Raw genomic sequence first — 26211 nt, 5'->3', positions numbered from 1 at the left:
TATAAGCATTAAATTTTAATAAATAAGTTAAAATACTAATTTTATCTGAAATAAAAACACTCTTTACCAAAACCATGAAGTGTATTTTGTCATCCAAATGATGATGGAAAGTTTTGAACTTTGTGTGAACTTTGTTCATCTATTTTAATTATATATTGCTATAGTTAAATTGTAAACAATAATTAATCTAATAGCTTCATCCTTATTTCAATTAAACGGCGATTTTAAATTTGAGGATTGAGTTGTATGCGCTGGCAAAGTACGCTGTGGTTCCCAACTTGTTCATAATCATATGCTAAGTTCTTATTCATCCATCCACACATGTACTGTACACAGAGAAGCTGACTTCAGTTTGTTATATGGAGGCGTCTCGTTGCTGATTCTGCTTACATATAAGTATTTGAAAAGAATTATGTTGTAGATTCATTTGTCGTCAGTTTCTGCTAAAAAATTAACTGATTCACTCTCAATATGATGAAGCCTGAGCCTGCAGCTGGCGCTGCAAGACCTCAGCAGACACTCGGTGATGATTTTCCTTGGTGGATTAAGTATGGTGCGAGATTTCTTGGTAGTGTGGCAGCTTTAGGCAAGTTTTATTTTATTTGAAACTGTAGCCTGTTTATATATATATAAAGAATCTAGTAAGATACAAATTGTAACTGTTGTTACAAAAAAAAAAAAAAAAGTCTGGTTCCAGTTTTGAAATTTACTTGACAGTAGTGTAAAAGATAAGCTTCTGTTTATTTCTTTTTAAATTTAATCACTTAAATAATAATATCAAATATGTTGAATGCTCTACTTTGAGAATAAACATTTCGTATCATGATTATAAAAAGTGTTATTTTTTTTTATATTTAGCTCTTATTTCAAATGTGTATATTTACAGTAATTTTAAATGATGCATTTGCTTTTTTTTTATATGAACGTTTATTAAGATAATAGAAATAAAAAAAATTATAGCAGCAATATCTCTTGAAGCTATTAATGCTAAATTATTCTCATGCAGAGATAGCAAATTAAAATATTATATTTTATGAAGATATTGAGAAGCAATACCCAGGTAACTAACTATCTGATGTTTTACGTTTTTATTTATTAGCTTTAATTGTTATCTTATGGAATCAGCAGGAAAAGGATTATGATTTTTTTTTTTTTGAATTCCCTTTTTTTTTCTTCTTCTGAAGGAGTTTCACATTTTCATTTGAATAACTTTAAGAATTTCGTTATCTTAAGCCAAAAAAAAAAAAAAAAGTTTTTTTGTCTTATAAAATCAAAATATTAGATAGGTTCCTTTTAAAATATAATTTTGCATTTTATATTACCTTGTGAAAATCAATTATTTTAAATATAATATCACTTGATAATGTTATATTGTCTGAAGTAATAGCTTCTTTAGACAGATTATATTATAAGTACATGCATATTAAATTTAATTATAGTAATTAATTGAATTTTATCTATCTATAATAGAGGATATCTAGATGGAGTAATATTTGTAAGCTTAATTGAAAAACATAATTATTGATACATAAGATTTAAATTTTATTTTACTAAATAGCTTTTTTTTTTAATCCTAACATTTAAGCCTTTTTGAAAAAACTTCATTACTTATGATGGAAAGGGTGATAAATGTAGGGATGTTTTACTTATTACATTTTTTATATAGGATAGATAAGGTAACTTTTTTCATCTGTGTTTAGTTATCTAATATTTTAATAGTTTTTAAAGTCTAATATGCTTGAATTGAAACTATTAATTTTACTGAAATTGCACATGTAAACTTTTGCAGATAATTACATATTCCAATTCTGCGTGAATAACACAGCAAGTTACCAATGAGATTGAGTCTTGCTTATTTGTCATCGGTCCAAGTTAGTAACATGATGAGACGACAAAAATAAAAGCAAGAAATGTTGATCAGAATTTGTGCGATGTTGAGTTTTTCTTTTCAATGTAATAAAATATTAATAGAAGAAGGATTTTTTTTCTTTTTTTTAGTCTTCGATTAGAGGAAAAGCTGTTATTGATTAGTTAATTGATGTTAGGTTTCTTTTTCTTTTTTTTTTTTTTTTTTGTCGTGTCAAATTATGTTTAAAGCACATTTTTTAATAGAAAAATTATCATTATTATACATATTTATTCATGTTCAAACATAATTTTGTAGGTAGCATTTTTGCTGGGTGGGTATTCATGGTTTAAAATTATTGTATTGTTCATTTTATAATTATCAGTCTAAGTTACAGGAACATTGCCCATTTTCATCAACTGTTTGGTTAAATAATTAATATAAATTGAACATAGTGTTTGTCAGTTTAATAGATATTTTTAATTAAGTAGGCTTATTTATTTATATAATTTTTATAAAAGATAACTTCATAAACATAATGTTGTAAATAATTTTTGTAGATTGTATATCTCTTCTGTCTTGGCAAACATTTTTCAGAAATGCAGATTCAGAAGGCAAGATAAAGTTAGTCTCTAAAAAAAGATAATTGTAAACTTTTCCCTTTCAATAAAAATAACAAGCTCACTGAGAATGTAGGAGTAAAAAATAATCTGATAGAAGTAGAAAATGTATATAAGTCGGGGGTCAGGGTTATTTTTTGTATCGTCTACCCACTTAGTATTCATTCAAAATGTCAGTAAATCTTGCAAAAAAATAAAAAACAACCTAAATTGATAAATTTATATATCTTAAAATAAAGAGGTCCAGACAATAAATAAAGAAGTACTTATTTAAGATAAATCTTGGAAGCTTATTTTGATATAAAAAGACTAACTTCTTGTAAACATAAGTGGAGAAGAATTAAAATTTAGCATACTATTCTTAATACAGGCATAATGTGATGTCACTCTTATACATGACAACTGAGCAATACTTGTATATGTGGGGCGATCGAACATATCATCTTCAGAGATATACATATTCAGATCACTCAGTGATCTGAATAAATGTATCATTCTAGCCAGTCAATGTCAGTTATAATGCTGACCCACTAGAGCCAAAAATATATAATTTAAGTTTAGGAAAACAAAATTGTTGAATTGCCGATAAAAACAGTATTTTATTTCCTGTAATAAGTTATAAAGTCAGTAATTAAAATGTCAAAATTATTTGCTCTGTATTAAATGCTTTACAAGTAAATAGATGTTCCATCTATCTGATATCTGTAAATTTATGTGAAATATTGAAACTGCAGAAAGTGTAGGAAACCATTCTACCTATATCCTTAAAGAAATTCTCTAAATTTGAAAAGAACTACATTAATTTTTTTATTTATATTTTTAGCTGAAAGGCTAATGATGTATTAGTTATATATATAATTTATGTTTAAAATATAATCTGTATTGTATTATTGCAAACTCGTTTTTTTATATTAATAAATAGTATGAAAGAGAAACTAATAGTTTATCCCAAAAGCCAGAAACTTTTATGAAGCCTTATTAAAAGGCTAATAAACCTATCTTGCTTGATGGTAAAAACTCTTAAATTTGTGATCCATTTTGGGAATTTAACTTTTAATATTTCTTTACAATCTAAAAATTAAACATTTAAATAATACTTCGTGGTTCATATTTGCTATTCAAATTCCTTTAGAGACAATATGGTTACTTTGATTAGCAACAAAAATTAGAAGTTGCAATCTCAGGAAAGGTCTGTCTATATTTCAATAATAAATTTTATTATTTATTTCTTGTAGAGGTGCCAGAAAATGTTAAAGCTTAAAATTTAATGTTGAGTTATCTTAGCACACAGAGAAAATCAATGTGTAGTTAATTCAGTACACGATACTGTCTATTGTGAAAATGTATACATAATCTCAATTTTTACATAAACAATTGTTAACATTCATTGAAGTGTCATAGCTCAAATTAATTTTTGTTAATATATGTATTGTTAATAAAACAGATCTATTTATTTGCAAACATTGCTTAACATATCAGTTGATATTTTGTTGTAAACATCCATGTCAACAGAACACAACTCATTGATCATAATAGGTCTTGATTTAAACATTATTTTAGGAATTACCACAAAAGTAAATTCAATGTTATCCCTCAAGATTGTATAGAGAACTTAATGGAATTCTTTCTTTCTAATTGTATGTTCACCAAAATTCTGTCAAGATTGGTCCCCTAGTTGCAATAATAATGCAAAGGTGCTATATCCTGTTATGAATACTAATTTTCCTTCCAAAGATTTCTTGAATGCGTAAAATAATGCATTGTTGTTGCAAAATCAGATAAATTTCCCCAGTCCCATTATTATTAAAGAATGATCAAATTAATTCATAGTCTAATTATTTTACATTGTTAATGCCTAATAAGTTCACATTATGTTTCAATATCAGATGAAGCCTATTAGGTGCTAAGTAAGTGTAATTATGATACTTGATTGGCTTAAATGAATTAAATTTATAAAAAGTATTGTTTTAATATAAAAAATGAAAAATAATTGGAATAATTTAAAGCCTCTCATAGCTGACAAGATTAATTTGGTTTCATTGACCAATTATGTTACAAAAATCTGAACATTATCATTTGCATAATATTCTTTCAAAGGTATATACATTTTTTGGAACATTGAGTAAAGGAAAATATTTTGTTGTATGATTATAAGAATATATATTTTTTTTCCTTATGTTTACTGTTATTCATAAACTGTTGTAGGCAATTAATATGTTCATGTAATTGTAGACAAGGCTAGGGAAGTTGACTTTTTAATATTTAGCCTCCTTCCTCATGTTTCGATCTGATTAAGGAAATATGTGTTGTTAGTTGAAATTTAGTTTCTTCATTACATTGCCTGCTTAGTTTACTGTAAAAGTTTACCGCATTACTTTCAGTGGAACTTAACAAAAGTGCTTATTTATAATTATTCAAACCTAATTACCAACTATTTAAACCCATTTAGTAACAGTTTTGTTGATTTTAAATAACCCTGCATATAGAGTTGAGAAAAAAATAAGTAGAAGTATTTTCCAGTCAAATTTTTTATATATTAACTTAATACGGGATATTTTCTATTTCATAGTACAATGAAGCTAATTGGACATGCATTTCGGGCATATTTTTTTTCTTTCGATTAGAACTAAAATTTGATATGCATTAAAATATTTGTGATAAGACCATCAACTTGTGTGTGTGTATTCCTCTAGCTTGTTACATTTTTAATTTATCTTATTCATTTTCCATTTTTTTCTAGAAAGTCTAGTATTTGGAGATTCATCAAAATTTTGGGTTTTTTGCTATTTACAATACTCTCCCCCTTTGTAAGCTTTTTATGTGGGAAAGAAAGAAGTGGATCATTTAAATTTTTAAACTCAATTTTGTACATACTATTAATTTTTTTAAATACTGATATTTGCTATTACTTACTCAGATATAAACAAATCACTCCCAATTGAATGTAACTGTGCAATGCTTATGGGAATTTTAACCCTCTCATTCCAAAGATCATTTTTTTGTTCATACACCTCGGAATGCTGGAAAATCCGAGTTAGTTTCAAATTGAGACCTCCTAACCCTCAAAAACCACGATGATGTCAGCGTTCTGTAGGAGCCTATATACTAGAGGTTTTAAAGTATCCTATCTGGATAAGCATCTTTAATGAACAAACAAAGCATCTGGCACAATAATTACATTTAACGAAACAGGGAGGAATTTGACAACAGTGATATCCAGGGGCAGCTGTTGTAACTTTGTTGAATGGGCATTTGGGCCTTATTTATAGTGATAGTTAAGATGTAAAAAATGTATCCAAAAACTAAAATATTTAAGTATGAATGACCTGAATGAAAAGTAGATCCTGATGTAAAATTGACTTGCATGGCTTTGAAATGAAAAATTTATAACATTTTACTATTCATTACATTGTTCAGTTAAGCATAGCTAAGACTTGAGGATGCATGTTGTTTATTTTTATATTCATTTAATTCATACAAATAATAAGTCTAATAATAAAGCTAATTTTTTCATAAATGTATAAAATAGAGCTTGTTATGCGAATTGCTAAAATAAGGTTATGTGATTTTTGCTTAATATTCCTATATGTTTTATAGAAAATCATTGATAATATCATCATAATTTAGTCTTTAGTTAATTCATGCCTGATAAATAAAGCAGTTAAGGAGGTAATTGTTTATTACTTATAGTAGATTATTAGTAATTTATTTTAAATCATGAGAACGATCTTCCTGTGAATGCAGTGGCAGGTGTAAAAGTATGCAATTTTCAGAACAGGGCCAAATTTAGATAAATTCAAATAAATTATTTTTGGATATTACTTAAGTGAAAATTGTATTATTGCAATGCTGAAAGGTAAAATTTGAAAACGAAATTTGATTTTATGATTTAAATTAATTCAGTCATCATTTTGTAAAGTCATATTTAATTCTTTGCAACAATAAAGAATTAAATATGACTTTCTTCTTTAAAGCAATTTTGAGAAAATAGTTTCCAGCCAGTTCATAAATATTATTTGAAATCTATGCACAAAACTATATGAAATTTCCTTTTTTTTTTGTGAAAGAAATAATCGTACTTTTGAATATAATTAGAACTATATAGTTAGCTCTAGTTATTTAGTAAGGATAGAAAAACTGAAAGCACTCAGTTTTGCCTTGGATAGATCAACATGGAATGTGTCCAAATTGTACAATATTTTAAAGTATGTTTATTTGGATTAAAACAAAAGAAAACAAAGAAAATTAAAGCAATTTCTCTTTGCAAAATTAGTGAATTATGCAGGGACTTTCAGCGCTTGCACAATTTGTGTCCCCTTTAGGTAGGTCCTGTATTTAAGTAGTCTGTATTGAAAGTAGAAAGTTATATTTAGTGGACAGAAATGTTTCTTTTAGTTTGAATTCTGAAAAATTTATTCATTATATTTTTACTCAGATTTTCAATATATATATATATATATGAGCCATTTATTTTGAAAGTGGGGCAAGTCCATTTTTGAAAAAAATGGGGGATAATGGCAGTTAAAGATAAAACTTATGATCTTTTTATGCATAAAAAAATTTATAGTAAAAAAATATTACATTCTAGTATTTGAGAGAGAGAAGTTTTAGCTCTTAAAAGTATTGAAAATCTGTTTATTTTGAAAGTGGTGCAAGTCAATCTTAGATTGAAATTATATTTGACCAAATATATTACGGCAAAATTTAGCTCCGATTGCTGTATGGTGAAGCAAATGTGGCCGTTTGACATCATGTCTGAAATTTAGGGTGTTTCTATTTATCTATTTTTGATATTGAAAATCGGTGGTTGTGCAGTATTTCATAAATAATAAAAAGTATATTGTAATTTGTGTGTCAATAATAATGTTTACTTCCATCACCGATTATTCAGTCCAGTGACAATGAAATAAATATCATTGATCACAAATTTTTATTGTCAGGACATTCATTTCTACCGAATGATCATGATTTTCGAATAGAAATATCCAGTAACTATTCAAAAAAGAAACCAGTTCCTTGCATATTCCCCAGGATTACTATAAAATAATACAAAATTGTCAAAAACATAATAAATTTTTAGTACATGAAATTAAACGTGGAAATTTATTTTCAACCCAACCTCTGTAAAAAATGGTTTTAAAAAGAAAGAAAATATTGATGGAGAAACCATGAATTAACTATATGCTAGATCAGATTTACAAGGGGTGTACCATACAAAATGTTCAACAAAACTTCAATAGATTGAGATTTTGAATTTTAAATTTTTGATTTGTCAACACAATGAGGAAGGTAAATAATTCCAAGTAGTTTCAAAAAATATAAAATTTATCTTTTATGTATGAAAAAAGGAGATTTATTGCATCTGAAAAATACAAGGATATGATGGATTTATTACCATATATACCTCCAGTCCATCATGAACATTTTAAAATGTTAAATCCTGAATAAAATTCAATTTAACTATACCTGGGTATAAACTGAAAATGTATAATTTCATTGAAATTCTGAATAAAACTGAATTGTTTTTTATGTTATATTTTTTACAAAAATATTCTTTGTTTTGTTTCACTTTTTATCAAATGATTAAATATTTATAAAAATTTGAATAGTATTTTGTTTTTATTAAAAAAAGGCTGATGCAGCTGGAATATTTCCCAATTAAATGTATGTTTACAATAATTTATTAATTTTGAAAGTGAGGCAAGTCCAAATAGTTATAATAAAACTTTTATTTGTTTAATCAGCATTGTACACACTAATGGATTACAAACATTATCTGGTATCACAAAATACAAAAAATATATCTATTAATACTTGCCAATATTTTTAAATTTATTGAAATGCAAACCTTTAAATATCTTGCAATAACAAAAAATGGACTTGCCCCATTTTCAAAATAAACGTCTCGTATATATAAAATGGGAATTACCTAGAAGTTTTAAAATTTATTCTTTATCTTAATTTATTCTTTATTCTTTCTCTTAATTATTCTGATCACTGTAAAAATGATAGCTCTTATATGTAAATAATTTTGCTTGTATTTCTAAGTACGTCTAAAATAAGTGAGATATTGAAGTAAATTTTTCAAGCGCATTTCAGAGAACTGAAATAGCCAATACCACTGATATTCATTATAATTTGAAATATGCTTTCTGCTTGATATTTCATTATGTTCTCTTTACCTAAATGAAGCAGAAAATAAGATTTATATTTCAATATTATTATTTAGTAGAAAATTTTAATTTGGTCAGTTAGCATTTAAAACAGAAACCATCAAAATACGAAACCCTAACAAGGACATGAGTTTTTTTCTTTTCGTTAATTTAAATTTCCATGGCATTTCATTCAGTAAATTAATTTTAATTAATTACTTAAAATTTAAATACTATTTCGTTGGACTAATTTTAATTCAATCAAAATATAAATTTAATTAGGAAAACAGTAATCTTTGGTTTAGAAATTCTCCATAAATAAAATTTTTAAAATTCCACACCTTGATTTGCCTTTTTAATATATTCAATTATTTTATTTTAATTGATTAACTAGGGAATAATAAAGTTTTGATCAATTTGCTTCAGAGTGTATTTTGTTATAGCTTTTCTTAATGAAGAAACAGCCAGAATCTAAAAGTATATTTCTGTCTATAAAGACGTTAGTCTTTAAACTCCAAGGCATTTACCCAGATTTCACATTTATAACAGCCAACTTCTTTCTTTTCATAGACAGCTTTTTATATTTGTTTCATTGTTTAAATTTTCAGCTGCATTGGCTTTAGGAGCAATGGCTTGCCTAACAATTACTCCCCGCTGTCTACTTGCTGGGATTGTTCAAATGTAAGTAATGTCTCTTCAATTGCTTCCTTTGAGATGAACTTAATACTATAACTGAATAATATTTGACATGTGAGGTTCAGCAACTAGAAAAACTGCAATCATTTGGTTTTCATTAAATTGTCTTTAAAACTCAATATCGTAGCAGTTATCAAATATTTAATATTGTAGGAACTTTGAAGCTGTTTTATGATGATATCATGAAACAGAATTTCAGTACTATTACAGTTTGCTTAAAAGTGATGGTATGCATCCACCATTTTCTGTTACAGGTAACTAGTTTTGAGAAAGGGAATTGCTAAAATTCTTTTACAGAAAATTTCAAACTAAATACAATTTTATTTAGACAACTGCCACCCTACCCTTAACCCCTTCCTTAACTGTAAGTTTCTAAAGATTTTTTTAGAATGCTGTAGATGGAATAGCCGAAATCTCCTCTTGAAAAAAATATTCTGGAGGGGGGGGGGACTTTTCATTATATTATCTTCTCCTTTTAACATATTTTCAGAAAGTAACTTTTTAATTAAAGCAGAATTTTACTGTTGATGGGACTTGTTATTTTAAGCTATTTTTGTTGATATCCTTTTTAATTATATTGACGAACAAAAAATGGCTATAACACTTTTGCCTTTGCAAGTAGTTTCTCTCAATAAAGAGGTGATCTGTTGGTATTGCATCTGGCAAAATGTTTCTCTTTTGGCATTGGAATGATGTATATATTTGAATTTTTGTCCTTTCTTCTACCTGACATTTATTGCATTTTCTTCCCCTCCCTTTTCTAAGGAACTAACAATATTTTCTTTTTATGGACTCGTGAGCGTTGTATTTATTTTACTGGAGTTTTCTTCCCCCTCCCCCTTTTATATTCAATAAAAATCTAAATTTGCTGATGGAAGGTAACTATGATATTTCATTTTGGATGACTATTTTGGACTGATCATACCAATAAGTGATAATTTCTTACATGATTGTGACAGATTTAGATATTGAATAAACATTAGTAGCTTCAAAGATGATTTTATCTAGACATGGATGGATTTCTGTGTTTGCCTTTTTAAAATACTGGCATTTGCAAAATGTAAATCTTAGTATTTTTCGTTTTAGAACAAAGATGTTTTGATGAATTTTAAAACTTGATAAAGTTTATGCCAGTGGGTAAACTTATTATTTTTATTTATATCCTCATTAATATATTATGTTTTCTCATTATGTAAAAAATATATGCTATTCAATATATAATATGCAATTATATGATATAGATTGTAAGGATAATTTATTAGTTTACCAAAATTCTTTATTTTATTATACATTCAGTTTCTGCTGGCATTTCCCTATTTAACATCATATGGTATGCATATCTCGATTTTTATCTACCACTTGAAGGATTCGTTAGAAAATCATTACTATATCAAAATGTCAAGCAAATCGTACTGAACTTTCAATTGTTCACAAAAATTGTTTGGTGTCATAATTCCCACTACTTACCATCTCAAAATTCAGCAATTGCATTTTTTTTTAATGTCAAAAAGGTTATTTATTTTGAATTAATTCAGTGAAAGAAGTTGCTTTTTTAATGTATATATTTTAAGATTATCGCTTTTTCTTCATTGATGTGTGAAAATACATGCATCTGCATATATAGATATATACAATATGTGTGCATTACAGAATTATTCTAAATTATTTTAATCTGTTAAATTTTTATATCACTGTAGTTTTCAATATTTTAAAAAACGAGTTCTCAGTGATAAATCATAAATTGAACATATTTAAATCCACCCATATATTTTTTTGAAGCTCAACTATTCTCTGATGGATCAAATTTTGCTTCTGCATATCGTCATAGTACGAACTGGCTGATGATGCCACATATAAAAACTTATATGCAAAATCTTTACAGACGTGATGCATATGTATTCGGATGTATCACAAAAAAACAAGCAAAAAAACTTTTTTTAAATTCAAATTTTATAAAAAAGTTGTCATTATGTTCATATTAAAAAAAAAAAAAAAAAAACCATGTTTGTCAGGTTGAGAAATGTTCGGGGTTCTCAGAATGGGCCTAAAGTTTTATCCATTTTTTGTCAAAAATGAAAATGTAGATTTTTCATTTTATAAAAATATTAATACAAAGCAAAATTTTTGTTTTCAAGTAGAAAAATGTAAAGTTTTGAATGTTAATAAAAATATTATATTTTTGACATGTCAAATTTAAATATACTAGATTAGCATGGAAATTATCAATTTTTCATAAAATAAAGGTCTGTTGACAGCCTTATTTGCTTCTAGTCAACATTTTTATTAATAAATTTTTTGTAACTATACAACTAAGAATTTTTTTAAGTCGAAATGGCTTCACTAGACTCATCTTATATTTTGTTTTATAAAATTGGGCCTATTTTCAAGTAAGGGAAAGAAAACAAAAATAAAAATTAAGATTATTTGTGAATTATTCATAATGAAATAATAGGATATATAATGAATTTTTTAGTTCAAACATTTTAGGATGTTAATTGACAATTAAAAAAAAAGCATCCTGGTATCTGCATAAGTCATTTTTTAAAAAACCGAATAAGCATATTTTCAACAAATCCTTTAGGTTGATATCCTTTTATTTATTGTTTTTATTTTTGGACAATTTTTTTTTAAATAGCAAAAAAAAAAAAAAAAAAAAAAAAGCTGATAAATAATTACTCAAGTGTAAGTCATAATATGTCACTTCTGCTATCTCAAAGACAGGTACCAAAAAATCTACCCATGCATGGAATCTGCTCTGATAATGTGGCCTCAGAGCCATTTCCATATAAGAACAACACCATTTTTTATTTATACATTGCACCATTTGTTCCAACCTTGCATTTGAAAAAGTTTCTAAATTTGTTATGAAAGTTTAGATCCCCCATGGCTTACTATAAAATGCCATCCAAAATTTATTTATGTATTGCAACACTCTTTTAAGATAGTACATTGCCTCAAGATCTTAGAAGACAGAGAAAACTTATCATTGAAACTGGAACTAGCCATATAAAGAAATTAAATTTCATTGGTGTCACAAGCTGTAGAAATAATTGAAAAAAAGACTAACATTTGCTTCTGAGCACATTTGAGATTTCAAACAGTGAGATTTAATTCGGATTGCTAAACAAACAAATAAAAGTTTGGAATGAAATATCGTTCTATACCTGCAATTACAAAAGTTTAGGAATTTACATGAATAAGCACTTTATTTTTTTATGAGGATAACTATATAAATTTTTGAATATTAAATAATATTTGTAATTTTTACTATTAAATAAATTCTTTTTGTTTAAAATCTTAGTTTTATTTCTTTAATTCCAAGAAATAAGTTTGCTATATGAAATACAAAAATAAGATGGATCTAGTGAATGCATTTCAATTTTGAAATGTTTATTTGTATGGCTGCAAGAAAACTATTAATTAAAAAAATAAAGCAAATGAAACCATCAATGGGCCTTTATTTTATTAAAAATATGATTTTACTTCCAATTCGGTATAGCTTAATTTTACACTAGAGCCTGAAAAATTGCTATAGGCTTGTGTATGGAAATAAGAGGTATTAGAGGTCAATTAGATTAATGCGGCGCAGTCGGCAGCTCCTACATAAAACAACAAGTGTCTGGCGAATTCATTAAATTGGTTCACCTCACCCCGCACCTGCTCAACTGAAAAAATCCTCATAAGATACTTTGGACTATCTTCATTCCACACTAGACCTTGACGGAAAAGACGATGGCAACATAACGAAGGCCAAGTTCTGCACGAATTCTGTCATTACCGGGGATAAGCCCCTTTCGGGACTAGGCGCCCCGTCAACCACTTCACTAAGCGCGAAGTTATTAGATTGATTAATAAAAGAACTTCCTGGAAGCACTGAAAAAGCGGTCATTGACAATGAATTAGAAGCAAGAAATTGCAAAGTAAACAATTTCCCAACTCAGAAATTACAGAGAATTCTATCCACCCCATATTTTTAATTGAATTGCAAAAAACTATCAACTTACCCAATATCCACAATGAAAAAGACTTCCTCCATCTAAAAATTACAAGTGAAATAAGCACAAGAAAACCGCCACCGTCTACTTTAACTGCTCCGTATTCTTTCAACCGGCAAAAAAATTCCAAGATGACACCGAAATGTATCAAATGTGGTGGATCATTAGGCAAACTGTCAGATTAAAGAAAGAATACAGGACAAGGTCTACGTAAACTGACATGAAAAAGGACATTTAACAGTTTGAAAGATTACAGAATTTTCCCCAAATTGGTATTCAGAGATGGAAGCCCTTCACATGCGCAAGTAACGAGGAATTCGATAATTAAAGAATGGATGTTCTCCCTTCAGAATAACTCCCAAAAGTTACAACGAAACTAAGTTACCCGATCATAAACAACATAGAACACCCATTTTTGCCGCTCTAGAAAGATCAGAAATCGACGGCCTCAAAGAAACTTTAAAAGCTCTCAAAACTCTTAAAAAAAAAAACTACTAAAGAAAAATCCCAAATTTTGTTAAAATTCTTAAATTCGCAAAGATAATAAAAGATCCTGAAGAAAAGAAACTTAAAATCCTCAAAACACTGATGGAATAACTTCTCTTCACCTACTTTTAACAATCCCATCCTCTTGAAACAAAACATCTCATTGGTTACCTCGAAATACGAGTTTATCCGTCACCATATCCGAAAAAAGTCCCGACTTTCCAAGCCACCAGCATAGACTAAAAACCCCGTCCACCTCTCCGATCATTGGCTTTCTTCTTCCTTTCCACACCATCCCAGGCCACTTCTCCTTAAAAGATTTCTTCTCATTCTACCTTCATTTCTCACACTTGGAAATTGTCGGAAGACATCACGGCAATATATGGAACGTAAGACCTATTCTCCATCTCGTCATCTACGGGGATAAGCCCATGCCGGGATTAGTCGCCCCCTCTCTCTTAGCGAAATCATTAGATAGGTTCCTTATGCTATAAGGCAGGTTATGAAGATTTCAGTGAATTTGAACGTGGTGTTATAGACGGCACACGAGAGATGAGACATCTGTTAGCACAAATTGTGCTGTTATTATTATTTAATATTATTAATTATTATAATTATTAATAATATTGTACGATATATATTGTACAGTGTTGTTCGATATTCTGAATGTCTGACAATATCGTGAAGATATCGCTACAACTTTCTGGACGTTTTATGTTAATAAATTATCTCCGAGATAGCGATGAAATTTGGATTTTCGCGTATGACCATTTCACGAGTGTACCGTGAATATCGAGAGTCCGGTAAAACATCAAATCTCCCGACGTTGCTGAGGTCAGAAGATCATGATAGAACGGGACCAATAACAGCTTACGAGAATCATTAAATGCGAAAGACATGCAACCCTTCCTTATTGCCGCAGATTTCACTGCTGGTGCATCAAGTGTCAGCGTGTGAACTATTCGACGAACCAACATTGATATGTGCTTTTGATGTACATTTTGTCCACTCGTGTACTCTTGACTTATTTTGCAAGTGCACATTCGTATTTCAACTGAAGGCGGTATCCTAAATTTCGTCCAATAACGGACCTGTTTTCGTATAATGGAGACGTAAGAAATTAAATACTACGTTTCAAAATCTTTGTGATGTTTGTCAAGAGTTGTTGGCTGATTTTAAATATAAAGTATTAGAAGTAATTTGTCTATATTGAAATTATTTCTATTAATTACATTAACATTAAAGAAAATATTACATTTTAATTTGAAAATATTACTTTAAATATTTTAGGAAAATATTTTGATTTGATTTTCCAACAAAGCCATTGAAAAATTCAAATTAATGAATTTTAATTTTTTCAGATTAATGAATTAAAATTTTTGTCTTTATCAAAATATAAAAAATAAAAGGCAATATTTCTGTTGATAAGGCATTTTAAAAGAAGTCTTATAAATAGTCTGAGATTTAATCATTGTTAATTTGGCTTTTTTATCTTTTACTTGGCCTAGAAGAAAAATTTGTCGCATCGGTTTATAATTGATTTTAAGCTTTAATCAATCTTAATTCAATGCTTGCATATATTTGTTATGCAATTTACCTATCCTTAAAATTATAAAATTAGTTTATCATAATTTAACAAATTTGATTGTTCTTCTGGGATGGAAAAGACAACTTATGTATTAGAGGGTAGTTTCGATTTAAACCAATATAAAAGGTGTTAATACTGAGAGGAATTTACGATCCGATGAAACATGATTTCTCAAATTTAGAAGTTAGATAAAAATTATGATTGTATTAGGATCGACATTTGGAATTGCATTAACAAAAATACACACATACACACACAAAAGAAACCAACTCGGACACTAACAATTGGTAGCATTTGTTTACAAATGCGTTTTCGAAATTAAATGCTCTACCTTCTCTATAGCGTGATTGGTTGAAATTAAGAATACCGACCCAGGGTGCAAAGTTAATGCGTGCTTGGAAAATATGCGTACCGTTGTTGACTGGACGACACAAATCTTTGCGCCTCGCCTGGGTCCGCCAGCTCCGCCATCTGATTGCTTATTATTAGAAACACATTGTCTGTTCTGACGACTCTAGTTTCCAAATGCATCGGGTGGATGAACTTGTACAGATATAGAGACAACCTCATGAATCCTTGAACCCTACATGTCAACAAGGGATTGTTCAAGTTGGTGGCTCTGTCATGGTATGGGACATGTGCAATTGGCGTACTATGGGACAACTGATATATCTACAAACGATTCTGACAGATGAAGGGTACATAAACATCCTGACTGATCATCAACTTCCATTCACGTCCGTTGTGCATTCCGATGGACGTGGGCAATTCGAGCGAGAATTGCTACCGAATCTCGAGGAGCACTGTTCTGAATTGAGGCATTTCCATGGGAACTTAAATCCCCTGACATGAATATTATTGAGTATCTGCATGATTCATGTTGTGAATTGTCTCTAATAAATCTTTAAACATTAGATACACATTTTTAACAAAAGATAAATCAATAAATGAAATAAATCTTTAGATCTATTCTGGGAGATTTAAATATTTTTCAGTTTAGCTAAAGACTTTTTTAATAAATAAGTTACTGTAGCGAAGACTTTTCGTCGACTTCAAATTTTAAATTTCAGAAAACTGTTTTTCATGGTGCATCCTAATATGTATGAACAAACATATAAATATGATATATTTTCTAGAACTTGCGGTATTGATTCAAAATTTAAGCATGGAAAACCTGAAATATGTTCATCCATTGAATCTTTTGTGATGATATATAGTTTCAATTTAATATCTGTTTTATTATTTATTTGGTTAAAAAAAGAAAGGATTATAACTAGTAAAAAGTATTGCTGAATTCCTGTCTCCTTTTACATTATTCTATCCTCAAGGGCAGTTACTGATATGGATCATTGTTTTATGTGATATTGTATGTGAATAGGTATAAATAATCGAAAATAAATTACAAAAATTTTATCTATTTTTTCCTTGGTGTATATTTATATATATTTTCTGTAGGTTATGTGGTGTTCTTGTTGCTTTGATTGAGGCACCTTTTCTATGCATGTTTTTGGATTTTGCTCAAATTCCAAGTGCATATTTCGATGGAAAACCACCATGGTTAAGAGGACTTCTTTACATTGTGTAAGTCGGTCATTATCTCTTGTTTTTTTAAAAAATGAATGGCAGTTTTTATTTTCAGGCCAGGATATTGAAACAAACAAACAAACAAACAAAAACCCCTCATGCCTCCCATCAATTCCATGAAAGCTTGAAACTGTTTTAATCTCTTTATTTGTATGTGTTAATATTTGAATTTGAACTAATTTCTCTGTTCTCTATATAAAATATCCCAAAACTTTGAAAAAATTTGTCTTTTGAGTTATTTGCCAATAAATCACAAACGGTACATTTCCTGGAAAATTTCGCCAATACATAAATTTAAAGTGCTTAAAATTCGGTATTGAATAAGTGCTTCAATTTTGAAATAAAATAATATAGGTAATAGAAGTGAAAAAAAAAAATAACTTTTCCTATTTTTGGCAAAATAAGCTTGTATTGGATTTCTGACCTCGTTTTTATAGTGTAAAATTCATCATATAAAAAAATTATTTCAGATATGGTAGTATCTGTATTAGTAGAAATATCTCATTAATCTCATGTTTGAGCATTTATATTAAGTGTGGTAATAGTTAAATGTTAAAACTGAATGCTCTACCAAATGAATCGTAACTAATGAAAGCAGTCAATCATAAGATGAGAAGTAATAAGATAATAATTAAACAGGGCTGGTGAGCCTCACCATGAGAGGAAATGTTTATAATAATTGGCATTTCCCATCATCAGCAGATCTGATAAATTCTTTTAGTCTGACATAACTGTTAACAAACCTTAAAAATAGCTATGGATGTTTTACTCATGGAAAAGAAATCACCAGTGGTACAGTGGCTGTGACAATGCTTACAATCGAGATTTCTGAATAGGTGGAGTAGTATGGCAAATGGTACTGAACATCTTTTCTTCTGTCTTTTCTATACAGCAAAAAGTTTATGGTAAAATGGGAACTTTATTTTTTCCATCAATATAATAAAATTGTTACCTCTGTGACATTGTAATTTTTTTGAAATTCATTGTTCTGTTATTTAATGCTTATTTTTATTTAATATATTGCGTGTTCTAATATAAAAATCATTTCTTAATGACCACCAAAATATATTTAATAGAACTTAAGTAATGTATCATTTTATAACTCTGAGCAATATGTAGACACAAGTTAATCCAGAGTAACTAGGGATAGCAATGATTGCAGCAAATTCATTACTTCCATTTCCACTATCAGTTCCTGTTGGAAAATACATAATGCCTCTGTCTAAAACATTGGTAAAATTTGGAAAAATAAATTGCCATCTGTCAGGCATTCAAGGCCAAAAAGCACCATTAGGAGCAATTTCAATCGGGTGAAGTTCTTCCTGAAAAATGGTGTCAGTGTGATGTTTCACAAGTACTCCAAAGCTGCATGACTAAGTGCTGTCAATGGACTCGTACATTATTTTTAGGAGAGTATAATCATTAGTTTCCTAATTGCCTCTGTATAAGAAACAAATACATGATATGGAGTGTTAAGTTTAATAGAGAAATGTTACTAGCTATGCTGAAAGAAAAATTCCTCTCAAATTATTCTAATCATAGTTTTTTAATGCCTCATATCAGTTGCAGAATTAATGAAAATTTGAAGAAATTTGCTGATGGAAGTTTTACTGTTGTATAAGCTGTAGAAGATTCTGACTCGGTAATAATAATCACCTCCCACAGTCAATGAGGCTGTAGGAGGTAATTATAAGAGAAGATTTAGACCTCCTACCGATCCTAATTGCTTTGGCCTCTGCTGGTAATCATTTGGTTTTTGATGAAGCATAGAAAGGAAAAACAGACTTATTTATTCCCTTGCACATTTCAAATGTCAAAACAAAACAAAACCCGGATAAAAGATAATAATAAATTATTTCTACATGCTCTCAGTGGATATGACGTAGCGTCATCCATTTTCAGACAGGAGAAAATTTAATTTTATAAGTTTCTTCAAGAAAAGAAGAAAAAATTAGGTGCGAAACCCTATAGAAATATTCAAAAACTATTATCCTGCTGCTTATGAAGTAAGTGCTTTGGGTGAGAAAAACATTGCTTGCTGTAACAGTGTATGCACTCTTCAGCTCTGTTCTTTAAATGTTATATGCTTCACAGTATTTATCAAATACCTAGTGCAAAAGTACTTCAACTGCTCTTCCTTCTACTAATTAATAAGCTCCATACAACTAACCCTACAATCGATCTCTGGACCCCATTACCCAGCAAAAAACTCAACACCATTTTAACTATGTTGAGATTAGGTCACATTCAATTCATCCATCGACATTTTTTGATGGAGAAACCAACACCGTTTTAGTCAATTTGTAATAGTCCTATGTCTGTTTTGCACATTTTTGTAGATTGTCCACGATTTTCTTCACAGCGACTTGTATTTTTTCAGAAATTGCACCCTGATTTGGACGAGTTGCTTTCAAAAACTGATCATGTTAACCTTTTAGTTAAAAAAAATATTGGTTTTATAATCGTATATAAACATTACACACTTTTTAGTACTATTCCATACCTTACATCATTATTGAGCTTTTTCATGGCTCACATTTTTACGCTTTTAGACATTTGGATTTCGTAGACATTCCATTTTTCGATTTTATTATAAAGTGATAAAATATTTCAATTTCGTTAGTGTGGTGCAGCTTAGCCAAAGATGGCTTTTGTGACATAAAACACAAACTCGCCTCTACTGAAAAATCTGCTCGAGTGCGTGCATGGAAGGCATTTTTTCAGTTAATTTGTTGAATGGTCATGTGAAAGAAGTCCCAATTAAAGGAATTGGAAGGCAACTCCTTTGAAGTTTAAACAACTATGCAGAGTTGGTAAGAGAGAGTACGGAATTTTGGTGAAAATAATTATAACTGTGTTCAAAGATACTCAGATACAAGATATTAGACTATATTTAAAATTATAATGTCTAACATATAAAGCTTTAAAGCATTTTACATTACAAGAATGAACTCTAAAATTCAAAATGATACATTTCTCCAAAATTTAAAAATTGAGTTCCCAAATAAGGTATTCACTTCATGCATTTTACTTACTGCTATTTATTTAATTGTAAAAAATTTTGAGAAATGTTATTTATTAATTAAAAAATGAAAAAAGTCTAAAAATTCATAGTTTGAGGAGCATCTCATCTTAGAAAATTAATGCAAATTTCAAATTACTAATTTTCCTTGTAAATAGAGAGATTAAAACAGATTCTAGCATTCCATAAATTAATTGATGGTAAAATCGTTTATTTCCACTCGCTAGCTGTTTCATTTTTACCCTCTCGCGGCGTAATTCTTTTATCAAAATAGATTCAAAAATTGCGAAACGTTTCCAGCCATACATCTTTGAGCTTTGAAAAGGGCCTGCTAAATGCTGCAAAGCATGTGTTGTATAGCAGAACCATGGACAACTAAGGCTATCTGTTAACCCAGATCCAAATGAAACCAGAAAAGCCGAAATTAAACCATGAACGGGAAAATAGCGTGTTGCACAGCTAAAAAGACGGGAAAATGCATCCCCTCGGAAATCGCGGGATGCGCAAATTTTGCTTCTTCTACATTGCATGTGGAAATTGCGGGATATGCAGCGAGAGAGTTAAGTAATTATTTGTATACTATTACTTGTGATTTATAATGCATCTGCTTAAAATTTATAGTTCAGAGAGTAATTTTTGCATAAAAAGAAATCTTTGACAATTTTGAATGTCTGTAACATTTAATATTTTGTGTCAGGAACAGAATTAGAATTAAATGAAATTTACAGAATTCATATTGAAAGAAGGATAGAAGAAATTATATTACTGCTCCTTACCTTTGCTCTAAATAATAGTTAAAAGTTACTTGATTGGTTAAAACCACAATTTAGATGCCTTTGATGGAGGAAATATGATTATGACCTATACATTTGATATTTGGTTTCAAAATCAATTCCAAAACAGGAGAGTTCGTAATCCACATTATGAAGTGTATATTGAGATTATACAAAGAGAATAAAAGGAGCAATTGGTTAAATAACTACAGCATAAAATCTAAGATCAGATGACCACTCAACTGAATGAGTGATTTAGCTAGATAATTAGTTGATAGATTGTGTTTAACTCACTAAAAAATCGTCATTGCATATGCATTATTTGAATATTATAAATGTATAAATAATTTGTCTTCTAATTCTTCTTGCAGCAATTCCAAGTTTTTCTGTCAACCAGATGGGAATGAAATATGTTGGCAGGACAATTTATCTTAGCAAATATCTTTGCTCTTATTGCTTGATTTTAAGAATATTTCCTGGCTGTGAAACCCAAACTGGTATCTCATTGAACATCTTGGGAATACTTTGTGGAAAGATGTGGCAGCATATCATTCAATAACAGCATCTTTTAACTAATTAATGAGGAGAGGGATTTAGTCTGAATTATATCCATAAAATTGACAGAAACATCTAAATACTTAATAAAAACCATGGAACAATTTTATTGCATTAGCATGATAAACTCTTTCGAAATAGTTATTTGCTTTTATTTTTTAGAATCTCGATCATTCCAGTATCACTCTGTGCTGGTATCTCTACATTATTTGGATCAGGTTTAATATTTGTCACCGGAAGTCTCTATGGTTTAACTTCATTAAGAAGAAAGTAAGTAATATTTCTCCATTTTTGTGTTGGTAAAGTGTATCAAGTTAGAATTAATTTCATACAAAATAAATTGTTAATACTTTTTAGGAAACTTTGGTTATTCAAGATTTATTTCAATACTTGAATAATTTGAAAATTGCATGTTCGTTATAATATAAAAGAAATGAGCTTTATGTTGATTTTCTGGAATAATTTTGTGTACTAGCCCGGTTTTTCTCGTGATGAGATTAAGAGAAATAGTCGAAATTGAATTCCTAATTGCATGATGAAAAAGTTGTTCAGTAGGTACTCCTCTAAAGTATTTCAAAATGCGGTCTTCAGAACTTATCATATTGGAATTATTTGTATATTATAGTACTATATGTACGTTATAATATATACATGACTGTTTGTTGTTGCTTAGTGAAACTAAGCATTTTAAATTTATTTAAGGGATTTTTTATTAAGTGACATTGCCTTTTAGCAAAAGATATAATCTTTTCTCTAATGGTACAAGGGTTGGGTTAAAAAAAAAAAATGTGGAAATTTCTTTGACATTGACTGGAGTATACCTCTGAGCTGATAAAAAAAAATAGTCAAACGTAAGCATGCGATGATAGGCGATTTACTCGATAGTAATATGAGGTGACTTGAAGTGTGGGATGGCAGAGAAAGCGCCTTAATAATGTTTACAAAGCAGAAACAACACCTATGGATAAAAATCAAATTTGCGCTAGGTTGTAATGCACAACACTTGTATTAAATCTTTTGAAATGCATTTGGCGATGCATCATTGCTGTATTGTACAGAGGCACCATGGATGAAAATGTTTTGAGGGAAGAAAAGGCAAAGGATTAACAGCATTTAAGATAATGACAGGTTGGCAGCCAAAAATTCAGCTCGTGTCGGTTTGTTGGAAGCTGATAGATAGATAGACAGATTGGATAGATTTCGCGGAAATGAGTCACTGAAGTAGGCAAATGCTAAAAGACCATGATTCACATTCTGCACAACGTCCTTGTGTAGTGCAAGTTTGTAACTTGATGGATACCCTAGCCTTGTTTGAGAATCAACGTTGACATAGTTAAAAAAAAATTTCACAGGGCCTCTTGAACCGATACCCAAAAGAAGATGGCAGTTTCAATGGATGAGGAACTATCATGAAAGGTGGAATGTAGACATGCTCGTACAAGTGCATAACATCAAACAAAAATCCATTGAATGGAGACAACCTAGTCCGTCATGTCCTCAGAAAATGCGTGCAATAGAATAAGGTACTTCTCTTGCTTTATGTGAGATAACGAACATATACTAGAAATGATATCTATACTGAAACATCTGACTATGAAGTGATACTGTATCACGAAGAATGAATGGTGATACCGTCTATTACTGTGATTTCTTGACACATAATTTGTTTCCAGAATTCAGGATTGATACCTTGTGTTGTTTTGAATTTATTCTCCATGACAGTGCTCTGCATCATAGTGCGAACACTGTCACAGATCTCTTGCGACTGTGGTAGATGTTCAAGTATCTCCCATAACTATACTTGCCCAATATGAGTTTGTGCGACTGTGTTCTCTTCACCAAAATGAAAGCACTACGTGGAATCCATTTCAACAGTAGGTAAAAGGCTTACAAGTCATCAGTAGAAGTGGATGTGTTGAAAATGCATGATGCCACCTTCTCATTTGGCTGAAGGTAGTATTCATGAGAGATAATTATATCGAGGAAATATTAGTGTTTGTAATATGATAATAAAATTATTTATATTATACTGTCATAAGATAGATTTAAATATATTGAAGATATAGATTTTAGATATATTGCCATAACCTTTTACACAATTTTTATTTTCTAACATCAGATGTTATTTTAGTTTAATTTTGAAATATCAGTCAAATTATCTGCATGGAATATATCTAAAAGTTATTTTAATGCATTGTTTTTCGTTCAAAGTTTTACTCATAATGTTATTTTAAAATATTTTTTAGAAATTTAAATTATATATGTAAATATAATTAAACTTGGTAATTTGTCTATCAACTCAGAAATTTTTGTAGCAAAGATATGGCATCACTATAAAAAAAAGTCTTTGAATGATTGAGTAAAATATATATATATATATTAACTATGTTGAAATATATTGATAATCTTTCAACACGTACGATTTCTTTCTTTTTAATAATTAAGTATATCATAATATTAACTCTGTATCTCATCTGAATTTTTGTATGAAAAAAAAAAAAAAAAAAGACTGCAAAATGAATTTTCAAAAATCTGAAATTCTTTTGGCAAATACAAGTAGTTTTTTAAAAAGTTAGCTGTTTTAAATTGCTAATTTTATGGCGGATCTTTTCCGTTTAAGAGAAAAATGTAGTGGCACTGCAAATTTAAGAAGAAATCGCTGGCTGAAAGAAATTCAGCTCTTAACAGGCTTTGTAAAAATATCTTAAAATTTGGTAGACTTTGCTATTTTACAATTTTTTTACTTTCTTTCAACAATTTTTTTCTTAAAAACATGTTTTACATACATATTGAATAAAGCATATTGCACGTATTTATAATCTACAGTAGAATTTTTCCTAGTATATTTAAATAAGGTAGTAAGATTCTTTTTTTCTGTAATGTTTTTAATTGAAAGATATTATTACCAAATTGCTGGCACTCATCACAAAATAAATATTTATTTGTAATTGTTTATTAAATAACCTTGAAATTGTTTTTGAATTTTAAATGACATTTTGAAATTATTCAGGGAACAAAATTATCATTGAAGTATGTATGAGATCATGATCATCCTCTGACAAGCCCATCATTTTGGGAAAATGTTTTCTGGAGTTATCTTTCAAATTTCTTGTAATTGTTTTGATTGGAAGAAAGACGATTTAGTTATCAAATATGTTAAAATTATCTAAAGAGTGACTACTCTTTAGGAATATAATCAAAGACTATCTTGATGTCATATAAATTTTTTTATATAATGTTCTAAATGTTTCCAATTAAAAAAACTGATTTTGGAATTTGTATTATGGCTGAATTATTCTTTCTTTGGGTGAATTCATATTCGGTATCAACATGGGTTCTAATATAATTGGGCATTCTGTAAATATCCCTGCTTTTTATCATTTCGTATGCAATTTACACAATTCTGTTTGGTATTTACATAAGCATCATTGAGAGGCGATAATGATTCTTGGTTTTCCCATGTATTTATTTGTTAAATGTATTAAATTTTAAAACTTGATCTTGTTATAGTCAAAGTACTAAATTCAATTCTTTTTCTATAGGGCCCCTGTTCAGGAAATGCGAATGCAGGCATCTAGTTCTTATAATCTGTTGCAAAATACTCGATTAGCAGGCGATATCGAAGCAGGACAGAAGCCTGGAGATCCGTCTAAAATGTCTGGAGTTATATAACTGTTTCACAAGATAGATAATGAATCATATGTGTGACTTGTGTCTAATTTATTCTCATTCCTGAAGTTTAAATTTGTATAGATGGTATAAACATTTCCAGAAGATGTAATTTTATATTGCACTATATTAATTTAAATTTCCATTTTTATTATATGTTTTGTATTTTAAAAATTGTCAGTATATTATATAAATAGCATTTTTTACACAAATGAAATTAAATTATTTTTTAAGATCCAGATTAATGCAAAAAAAAAAAAAAAAAATCTGTATTTCTAAGTGATTTTAAAACAAATTTTTTATCTTTTAATATCTACTAAATTTACTTTGATTTTTAGTTAACCCAGAAAGACTGACACCAATGTATATCTGAATGTATCATGATGCACTTAAAACATTTATGGATTGTAAACGGATTTAAACTTAATCATTGTATTGTGAATATTTGTTTGTGCTGTATTTTAGGTAGCATAGTTATTTTTAGTATTGCTGAAAAGAAGACTTTTTTTTTTTAAAAGATTATTTCTCGTACTTTAGTTCATAATCTTAAAATTGTGTTCATGATTACATCCCCCCCCCCGCTATTTGTTCCATAATACCTGTCTGCAAATGTTACTAATATTGCATTTTTTTTCCCCTGTTGCAGCTATTTTAACTTTCACATATTCATGGCAGTTATCGTAACTGAATATCACAATGAAATTACTTTTATTACTCTGCATATTACTTCTGTAGTTTTTATCCCTTTTCAGACGACTTTGAAATATTTTGTAAAATATGCTTTGCATTTTACCTTTCATTGTTAAAGGCGAACATATACGATTCTATATTATGTTACTAGCATGAAATGCAAAGATGTTAAAATACTGAGCTAAGGATGTTTAGATGTTAACTGTAGCAATTCTTAAAAACTTCCTGCATTTATTGTGTAGCATGACTGTCTTCCCCTTCATGTATTAGTAGATAAATGTTTGTCTGAATGGTGAATGCAATGTCTTAAATGTATTTAAATGCTTTTAGAATGCATATCTACATGTGATAGATGTATACTATGTTTCATTTTGGATGATTCGTCATTTTCATGACGTGAATTAATTTTTCTATTACAATGTTAAATTAGTGTCTTTTTTTTAAATTTATTTTCCTTCATGTTTTGAAACAAGCATTTATTTTGTATTTTTTAATTTACTCGAAATAGTTCTAATGAGTAACAATAAAAGGTGTT

General features: G+C 28.9%; 1 protein-coding gene across 1 annotated transcript; it reads left to right on the top strand.

Annotated features, from left to right (window-relative positions):
- Positions 1 to 292: 292 nt before the first annotated feature.
- LOC129958758 (calcium channel flower-like) lies at positions 293 to 26211 on the top strand. The gene is made up of 5 exons (XM_056071428.1): positions 293 to 586; positions 9227 to 9299; positions 16839 to 16964; positions 21480 to 21587; positions 24860 to 26211. The coding sequence occupies exons 1-5, from the start codon at positions 472 to 474 to the stop codon at positions 24987 to 24989; spliced, it is 552 nt and encodes a 183-aa protein (XP_055927403.1). The 5' UTR covers positions 293 to 471; the 3' UTR covers positions 24990 to 26211.

The sequence above is a fragment of the Argiope bruennichi genome, chromosome X1 (genome assembly GCF_947563725.1).
Source record: "Argiope bruennichi chromosome X1, qqArgBrue1.1, whole genome shotgun sequence".
In the NCBI taxonomy this organism is placed as follows: domain Eukaryota; kingdom Metazoa; phylum Arthropoda; class Arachnida; order Araneae; family Araneidae; genus Argiope; species Argiope bruennichi.
The sequence above is the reverse complement of the archived record's forward strand: the minus strand, read 5'-3'. Positions and strand labels throughout refer to the sequence as shown.

Excerpts from the sequence above, each read along its gene's own strand:
- LOC129958758 (XM_056071428.1), top strand. The coding sequence starts at position 472 with ATGATGAAGCCTGAGCCTGCAGCTGGCGCTGCAAGACCTCAGCAGACA. Across the intron at positions 587-9,226 it reads TGGTAGTGTGGCAGCTTTAG|CTGCATTGGCTTTAGGAGCA; the intron begins GCAAGTTTTATT and ends TTAAATTTTCAG. Across the intron at positions 16,965-21,479 it reads AGAGGACTTCTTTACATTGT|AATCTCGATCATTCCAGTAT; the intron begins GTAAGTCGGTCA and ends TTTATTTTTTAG.